Raw genomic sequence first — 9,813 nt, forward strand, 5'->3', positions numbered from 1 at the left:
GTGTGTGTGTGTGTGTGTGTGTGTGTGTGTGTGTGTGTGTGTGTGTGTGTGTGTGTGTGTGTGTGTCTCGACTCTTTTGACATTTAATCCAGAACATAGCCACTTTTGAAGGTCACGCCTGCTGTGCTCAACAAGGTGGACCGTCTCCTCACTCGATAACCCCAGCAAATTAGTGCTTTTCTTTCTTTCCATTTCATCTAACACAAAGAGCTGGCACTTTATCTAACCTCTGAGTGGCTACAGTGTGCATCAGATAGACCTCGAACTTGCTGCCATCCTGTGTGTTCATCAACAGGATAACAAGAAAATTCGACGGGGCACCAAACATGAGACAATCAGAGTGTTTTCTGTTTACAGAGCCCCAAAAATCCCACATTAAACCCAGAATGGCACCTTCTTGTGTGATGTTGAGCTCCAGGACGTTTTTCTTCGACACGCGGGTGATGAGAAAGACAATATTTCATCATGATTCGCCTGAGGTTATCAGCATGAGGTATTCTCAGGTGTGATGCACACACAGGTGGTGGAAGAACTGCCTGGACAAGCATGCCTTCTGGCCAAGTTTGCTTTTTTTTTTTTCCATCAGCAGCTTTTTACACAGTTAGATCAGAGATGAAAGGCACACAGCACTAACTCAGTTTACTCAGATGTGTGCTCACAATGTGAACATCATTTTCCAAACTGTTTTGATCTCTATCAACCGTTAGCAGATATGTGCTGTTTGTTTTAGCCGTTTTCCATTCGCTATTGTATTTTTGCAGATTTTTCCTGAGGTCTTGCTCCTCATCTGTTGAGTCAGGACACACACTTCCTTTCTGCTTCCCACCTGTGACGTCTTTCTCATCCCACCTTTCCCTCGCCTGTACATTTGTCTCCCGCCTTAATAATGAACCCCGTCAGTCAGACTGTGAACAAACCCACCTGTTTGTCTCAACAGCGTGACCTATAAGTACTGTGAAAAGCATCTTAGTTTAAAAACTAGGACAAGTGAAGCCATAAAACAGTGAAAAATGGCAATCTCAGTCCCCTTCAGCCCAACTTGATGACCTCATTATGCTTTTTTTGGTTCAAGAAACCTCTCAAACTGGCCAAAATGTTAAGTTGACTATCATTTTCGACAAAGAAAATGAGCAAATATTCACATCTATTTATTAATTAATCATTAAGCTTGCTGGCAACAGATTTCTTGCTAACTGACATAATTCTGCTCTTTTTAAACCCACAATAAAATATAAAACCGACAGACTGCAATATTGTTGTTTCAGTAACAGTTTGGTCTAAAAAAATAGATTTTACTGTTGTACCTTGTGTGTCGTGTTTATGAAAGTGTCACACGTCATATGTTTAAGTGAATCTGCAAATTATCAATAAAAGAAGGCGTATCCACGATGCCATCTTGTATCAGTAATGAGGCAATATAGTGGAAGTTACCTCTTTGTTCTTTGTATCCGCTCAAAGGTGATGCTAAACACATTCCTCCAAATGGTTTCTCACTATTCCTCTGATCTACAGGTGATAGTAATGTGTCAAGACATGCAGACATCTACCAAAAAGTCAGGAAAGAAGAAGACCTCAATAATAAACCCAGTGCATCTTCAACAGACACTCCATACAGCACTCCAATACACATTAAAATACTGACTGATACTGAAACAAAAGGCGTTGGGAGGATTAAAAGCATTCTATATCACAGAGATCTGACAAAATGCACTGGGAATGACTTGCAAAATCATATCACAGCAGGGATTAAATAAAAAGATAAACTTTGTTGGAGACAGTAAAGCTTTATGAGGAAGACGCTCGCTGTGGTTACGTGTCACTACTGCCAGCTGTCAGGCCATAAAACACAGATGACATCACTTCCTTTGAAAAGTTGCTGCCGCAGCACCAATATGGAGAAGAGGTGCTGAGTGACTTCACATCTGTCTTTGTCCAAGAGCTGAGCTGTTACAAAAACAAGTCATCACTTTGTGATTCTCCAGGGGAGAGACATTATTAATCGAATAAAAGCAGACTGCCTCCACTGTGAGTAATTAGAACACTGCACACATGAAAGCAGCTCATTAACTCTCAGGCTTTTAGAAGAAAAAGGTTTCAGTAATACACATGATCCATTATTGGTACATCTGGTTTACTATTCTGGTACCACTTTTATTTTACAACTCAACCCTGTGGATTGTCAGAATTACAAAATCCGAACTAAAAGTTTTGGCTCAGAGGTGTCAGAGTGTCACACTTTGTTCAGAATGTTTTCCCTTCTTATTTCCTATTTAGGTGTTGGCCTAAATCAGACAGAACCTATAAAAACTGGGCTCACACTGAAGCATTTAAAACACATTTTAATCATAACCCGGGCCTGGCTCCAGCCTTTTAGGAAAAGCCAATAAAGCGCAGAGCACACTTTCAGCATAACTGGGGCCAAATAATCATAGTTGCTGAGTGATGCTGTCTGTTTCTCTGTGCAATAAAAACACTCTCTCGGGTTGGGTGCAGCTGATGGCTGAAAGGTAATCACACTCCTCCAGGTTTTCCTGCTTTCCCTCATCACCTTTGCTGCCCCCACTCACACGGGACACCATACCCACTCTCTATTACACCTCTTTCATCACTGTTGCGTCTCTTTGCGATGCTCTTCAAGAAAGGTTCTTAAATGCACATGACATGCAGATTAAACATGGATTAAAAGTAATTCTTGCTTCTGCTCTCTGAAAGTGACAACTAACATGCTATTTTTCTATGGCTTTAAATGTAATTAAATGTGATTCTGTACTCTGTATGTTTCATTCTTGTGATTTTTTGTTTGTTTATGGTTTGGTGTCACATCTGACTCTGAGTTATATTCAGGATGCTGGTATTTCAGTAGTTTTATTACAGAGCGTCCGTCTGAGAATGACAGAATCCGCGCAGAGCATCACCTGTCCTGTCTGCTGGGAGGTGTTGAAGCGAAGGACTGAGTGTTACTGTCTGGTTAGGTTAAAGTGACGTCCACGACACTGTTCAAGCACAACACTTATGTGGTATATTCTAACAGGCTGTCACTGTGTCAGCTGGTTGAAATAAAAAAGGAACAATAGGAGGTAAAGGAACAAAAACACTTCCTAAATCATGCAACATCAATTTTGATAATGCATGACTCAAACTTTGTGAGGTTTTTGACCCTTTCAGGCAACATCCATGATTTTAGACTTCAACTCTCCAAACCCCAAAACCTTCTGCGGGGTTTGAAAGGCATGTTTAAAACATAAAAATAAAAAAATCACCAAAATTAATCCAGAAACTGAAAAAAAAAAAAATCATCTTCAGGTTTTTCAACTTTCCAAAAGCCAAAGAATGAGTGTGATATGACATTCTGTCAGGAACATGAAGCAAATCCAAGCTTAAAATTGTGATATTTCAACAAATTCATTTTACTCACTTTGCCCAAAATAAATAATTTTCTAGAACAAGATTCGGTAAAAAGTGTAACCATGAAGCTTTCAGTGACTGTAACCAACAGTCACACAGTCAAGAATTCTGAACCTTTTTGACTGAAGTGGGCTGAACTACAGGCTGTGTTTACACAGAGCAGATAAGAGTGAAGTATAGGGGGGAAATGTATTTAAGTAGTAAAATGTCTCTGATGTAGGGCCATAAATGTTAGTCTTATTCCAAGTTTGTTTGTTTTTTCTTTCAATTAAAAATGTAATCATATAAATTCAAGTTTCGCTTTTTCTTTTTCTTATAGTTCATGACATTGTATCATTGCTATTTTGTAAAAATACATTTTTGAGCCCTTTCTATTAGTCGTGGTTGTGTTGTGTTGTTGTGTTGTAAATAGAGGTGCAGGACTTTATATTGCAGTGGAAAAAAACACCTACAGTGAGCAAAAATACAACAGCAACAAATTTTAAAAAAAAACTTATTTGGGGTTCAGAGGGTTAAAGTATCATACACAATTTAGCCATGTTGATTGTATTTCTAAACAATGATAATTAGCTTGAAAAAACATGCTTGAGATGGGTAGGTTTAAGATAGGATTGTCTCTTTTTTGTTTGAAAAACTCTCCTGTTGTAGCCGCTCAAAGATAATAAAGTAGTCAAGGTTTAAGAACTGCTTGCTGAAAAATAGTGCCTTTACTAGCTGAAGCGTATTTTCAAGCAAATAATAAAGATGTGAAAAAGATGACATGGAATGTTTCCACTCTCAAAAGGGCGGCTGTCACACAGTTGACTCCAGAGTTCGGAACTAAAAGTGACTACCCTTCTCAAAATCACAGCAGAAACGACTGACTTTCAAACCAGATTGAAAAGATGCCGATGCCGGCCTGTAAAGTAAGAAATAGAGAATTTTTCTAACAGATTCTGTTTTTTCGCATTTTTTGCTGTTATTGGAAAGGTGCAGTAGAAACAGAGACAGGAAATATGGAGGAAGAGAGCAGAGGATTGAAATGAAGCAAAGATCCGGTCAGCCAGAAGTTGAGCTGGGGTCTCAGCTGCTGAGGACATTTTCCACACGTGTTATACGCCCTAAACGCTCGGCCATTGGGTCATTTCAGGAAATAAATCTAAGAATTTATGGTACACTTTGGAAATCAGCCAGCAGTAACAAAAATATGCAAATTATACATGCATGTAGCGGGCAAAACATATACAACCACTTATAGGTGTTTTAATTTATGTGTTGCTTTGCTCTTAAATCCGTCATCTTCATCTCTGCTGGCTTATGATGGGGAAACTTTTTGATAAATAAACTCACCTTGGTGCCCACACAGGCTTGACCTTTCTTGTACTCCTTATGGGACATCCTCTTGTCCAGCTTGCTCCACAGTGCTTTGGCCTTCCAGGAGGTGACCTTGGCCTTCAGGCTGCTGTAGAAGGTGCTGTGGTCGGCAGGGTCGAGGTCCAGACGCCTGCAGAGGACGTTGAAGGCCTGAAGCGTTCCTTTACAGGTCGAGGCCTGGAAAAAGCTCTCAAACAGCTTCCCCACATTGTCCTCCTCTGTCTCTCCCATCTTCCCTGCTGCAGTAGACGGTCTGGGGCTCCTGCTCGCTTCAGCGCTCTCTCTGCCAGATGTGGCTACACCCTCAGCTTGGCTCGCACCGTCATGCCCAGTCTGAGGAGGCAAGACACAAAGTCTGATGTCATCTCGTGGCAGCAGAGTTGCTCACAGGCTTTATGTAAGTCATGTTTTTCCAGATTCTATTATTAGCTTGACAAAACTGTACATGTTATTAGGTCAGAATGTTGAATTTAAGGTAAGTTGACAAAACAGCTGCATTTTATCTGCTGCATAACTCCAGGCTTACCATAACGAATTGCTTTACATTAGAGGACAATCAGTACCACTCCTCACTAAGACTCTAAGTCAGAAACAGAGTAAGCTTATACCCACATCAATGAGATAACGTTACAAGCACAGACAAGGCTGTGAGTTACGTACTACAGAGAAAATCACGTACGAATAGTAGAAGGAGGCCGTCTGTCAACGTCAGGCAGCTGCTGAGCGCATTTACTACTTGTGCTTTATAGAGGCAGAACCATGGGAGCCTATGAATGGAGCCGTTTGTGGTTCTACATGGCACTTATTGGTTCAGCAAAGAAAAAAACTTTTCAACAGCTCTGAGGTTCAGTGATAGCCTTACAGAGAGCAAAACAGCTTAAATTTATTTAAAAAATAATAAATATTGTACTGTCCTGCTACAAGATATTGGGTCTTATCTAAAACTGGATGGACTTCAGCCAAATACTGATGATGTGGACTCGTAAGAATTTTACACTTCCATCGATCATGAAGCTGTCCAGATATAAGTAGTCTTGTTACTGATAACGGCGAACGTAATGGTTCCAGAAAATCAGCAATATACATGGTACAGTTACTAAATGGTACATACAGTCTACACACATATAATACAGTTCAGTCTTTATGTATAAGCAGTTGAGTTTCCATACACTATACACTACTACATACACTATACCATACACTACTGTTCAAAAGTTTGGGATCACTTAGAAATGTCCTTATTTTTGAAAGAAAAGCATTTTTTTTCAATGAAGATAACATTAAATTAATCAGAAATGCAGTCTAGACATTGGGAAATGACTATTCTAGCTGGAAACAGCTGATTTTTAATGGAATATCTCCATAGGGCTACAGAGGAACATTTCCAGCAACCATCACTCCTGTGTTGTAATGCTACATTGTGTTAGCTAATCACGCTGAAAGGCTAATTGATGATTAGAAAACCCTTGTGCAATTATATTAGCACATGAACAAAAGTTTGAAAAATTTTTGGAACGGTAGCATATATGACATTTCTGCCGTATATATTCTATTCAACACAGTAAAATGCGTCCTATTCTGTTACTGCAATCCAATGAACCACTGTTTGTTTCTGTTAGGCACATTTCATTCCTGGTGTGCAGCACTAACCATGGAAGAGTGGACAGGAAAAGTTTTTGTCTTGTGGTATTTTTCATTCCAGCAGAAATCCAGACAATGGGTTCAGCAGGCTTTGAATCTAATTGTAACACAAACTGGACTAACACAGACTGATAGATGTGATTAAGTATGTATGTTTAATAGTACACCTCGTTCTGAGGAATGTGTGCTCAGTTTGCATGCAGTGCCTGCTGCGTGTTACTAAAACACACTCTTGTGTCAGAATAGAGCTGAACTGACAGAATAAAATACACCGTAGTTCTCTCTTTGCTCCAATCAACCATCAAGCATGTTGGAAATCATGCCAGAAAATCGGTGCCAGAACTCGACATCAAAGCAAAATGTGGACATTTTCTGCATTAAGTACGTGTGTGCTCACTTGGGTGGAGACCACAGCTTCTGTGAGTTTTGGGAGAAGTCTGGCTTTGATATTTTAATGTCCCATGGAGCGGGATGGGCATGGTTAGGGGAAAAGGTCAGGCTAGCTGTGGAGGACTTGAACACCATCCCTGCAGTAATCTACTATTACTGTCACACCCAGGTGGCTTCATTACAGAGAGGTTAAGGACATAACAAACACCAGTGTATGCAACAAATATTCCCTATATCCACAGGTCATTCAGTCTTGGGTCACAAGATTTTTCATTGTGTATTGAATATGGTGCCACTTTGAATCTTGCTCCTACAGCAACCGCATTTGTCCTCAGACTAAAATTAGCATATTAATTTGCACAAGATCCTGTTTGGACTCATGTTTGCATCCTGTTTTGATGCTGGTGTTGTTTTACATCTCGGGGGAAGGTTTAGGCAGGGAGAGGAACACCAACCAGCCAGTACAGTCAGGTGGCCCTAAGCCTGTTTTACACACCTTTGAAGCTTCAAAAATCTCCTGTCCTGTCAGTAGACTCTGTGGACCCCCGAGGCCTTCACAGCAAACATCCAGCCTCCCTCTGGGGGCTGACATTCCTTTGCCACGTGGCTAGAAGAGCTCCGAACTGCTCCATCAGCATGAGTTCAACACTCACCCTCTCGCTGGCTCCACCATGCAGCCAGTCACAGGACCACCGCCACCGATTTTTAAGGAATTTACTCCGACTGTCAATGAGTGACGAGCGATTACTGCGACAGGACAGATGATGTACGATGCAGGTGCTTTAATCTTTCATGCATGGCAGGAGAGTTTGATTGGAAAATTGCTGTGTATTCTCCAGTGTTTGGGGCCCGCATTACATCTCCCATAAAGCCTCTGTGCTGACAGTTGACTTTAATATAAGTTTAACACAAAATATGCAAAAGAAAATTTTCATAACTGATGTTCGTGGTGGTGTTTTCTCAGCAAATATCAATTTTATGTTGATATATCTTTATTCTAAACTTTGGCCATTGTTCAATACGCCCCTGTGCCTTTTTGGTGGAAAGTTCAAATAAAGGCATGTTGACCGCACTTATGCTTTCACATTTCAGTCCAAGTAAAGCGGTAAAACAGGCTCAATTATTGGAACCATCTGTTGTACGAGTCTGTGAGGGCTAATGAAAAGGTACCAGTTACTGTCTTGATAGGCGAGTCGATGCTCAACACTCAAACTACATTGTCTCTGACGGAGTCCTATGACTTCACCATCGCAGGCTGACAGAATGGAAAGTCACTTGTGGGCAGACAGAGCGAACCCACAGAGCGGCTGTAAAAACGTAACCAATGACAGATGAAGCAGAAAGAATACACATGCGCATACACTCACACATCATACATCACAGCTGAAGCATATAATGCCTTTTTAAGATTTAAGTTTCTGTCCATTTAGAAAAAGTATCTTGATTAAGTTAAGAAAGTCATGAACAGAGACTAATTTCTCTGTGAGGAACTTTTTTGTGATGAGATTTCTGTGGTTTGTAAGTTTTAGTTTTCAATTTAAGCTCTACTAACAACTGATATTTTATGTTTTTTTTATGTACTGTGGCAGATACCCAACAGAAGTGTCTGTCCTTTGTGTAGACCAGATCCATAGGAGGACAATGAAACTGAGTGTACTGAATAACAAATAAAGGCACTGATGTGTGTTTGAGAGACATAGCAAGTTATCAGTATCCAGTATGATAAAGGAGGAATGTAAGGAATGCGAAAAATGCACCTGTTACACCTGGATGGCAAAAGTAAAAAAACATGTACATGCATGCTTTAATACACACATATCCTGCAACATTCCTCTGTGCAACACAAGTTCAATTTATATAGATTCATTTTTACACTGTTGAATAGTATTTTTGGAGTTCCCCACCCTGTCTGCGGCATCAGCCTCAAGCCCATTTGTTCCTACTAAAGACGGAAATCTTTAGGATGAATCGCAAACATATAGTTTTATATATATACAGTACAGTGTGTATGAGAGACAAAATAAACCACAGTGACCGTGTTTATTGTAATAATGGAACATGTCACTCAATGCAACAGCGCAGACTGAGGTCAAAGATTTCGCTAAATCCGGACTTGGCTACACAGACAAAAATGTATAGAAAGTGAGGTTTTTCTTCCGCAGAGGAATTTTTGGTGCTTCCAAAAAAGGCCTTAACAAAAGCTGAAATAATAACTGAAAACAAAAAAGACAAACAACAAGAAGACAATTTTTCAACTACTTTTGCTAATTGGGGTTTCATTTATTCATTCAAAACCGAAACGTCTGTTTATCAAATGGTCATAAATAACAGAAAAATGCATAGATTTCTGTCAGATGACATAACAAATATATTGTCCTCACTGTACATGGACTTATCATGCATACTAAGTAGTCAACCCCTTCCGAAATGCCCATTCTGAGCAAAGAAATACTCTAGTAAGATCAGTTCATTGCTGGTTTTGTTGCTCCCCATAAATACCTTTAGAATATTGTCGCTGTTTTCCCTTTTACACATGCACAGTCTAAAACCACTAAAAAGTGACCACGTGTTTGCCAAAAGCAACTTGCACTAAACAGTCATAACTAAAAAAAAAAATTCAGGTCTGGCACTGGCAAAACCATAAAGACACTGAAACAAGCGTCAAACCGATGACTCGGTGTCTTCACTTGTTTCCACACAGCACATAGCTTTAGGCCATCAAAGTACAATAGGAAGCTGACAACACAAGGAAAACATTGGGAATGCTGGGAAAGGCACATACTGTAGCGTAGCATAGCCAGCCAGCAACTGTAATTACAGCACGGACTGAAGAAAACCAGGAAGGAACCCTCTGCAGGCCTGATAAGCAAGCAGTGTGCCTCACAAAACATTGCACTCCTGTGGACTTCAGCCTGTGGGCTCTGCCCTTCACCAGGCCCCAGAGCCCCATAGTATTATCTAAGCCCTCTGAAATCTGACTGCGTGTTCAGGCAGCATTGCCAAAACAAAGAAGATCTCATGAGC

At 40.3% G+C, this 9,813-nt stretch overlaps 1 protein-coding gene across 10 annotated transcripts in view; it reads right to left on the bottom strand.

Annotated features, from left to right (window-relative positions):
* The window catches only part of mical2a (microtubule associated monooxygenase, calponin and LIM domain containing 2a), a 56,911-nt gene that overhangs the window by 43,050 nt on the left and 4,048 nt on the right, over nucleotides 1-9,813 (bottom strand). For all 10 annotated transcript variants that reach the window (XR_004847579.2, XM_055013101.1, XM_055013092.1 and 7 more), the window contains exon 2: nucleotides 4,735-5,091. Coding sequence is in view for 9 of the 10 variants with exons in the window: in XM_055013101.1 (XP_054869076.1) it covers nucleotides 4,735-4,989 (255 nt within the window). In the remaining variant the exon portion in view is untranslated. The remainder of the gene's footprint in view (nucleotides 1-4,734; nucleotides 5,092-9,813) is intronic.

The sequence above is a fragment of the Amphiprion ocellaris genome, chromosome 1, assembly GCF_022539595.1.
Source record: "Amphiprion ocellaris isolate individual 3 ecotype Okinawa chromosome 1, ASM2253959v1, whole genome shotgun sequence".
Lineage (NCBI taxonomy): Eukaryota > Metazoa > Chordata > Actinopteri > Pomacentridae > Amphiprion > Amphiprion ocellaris.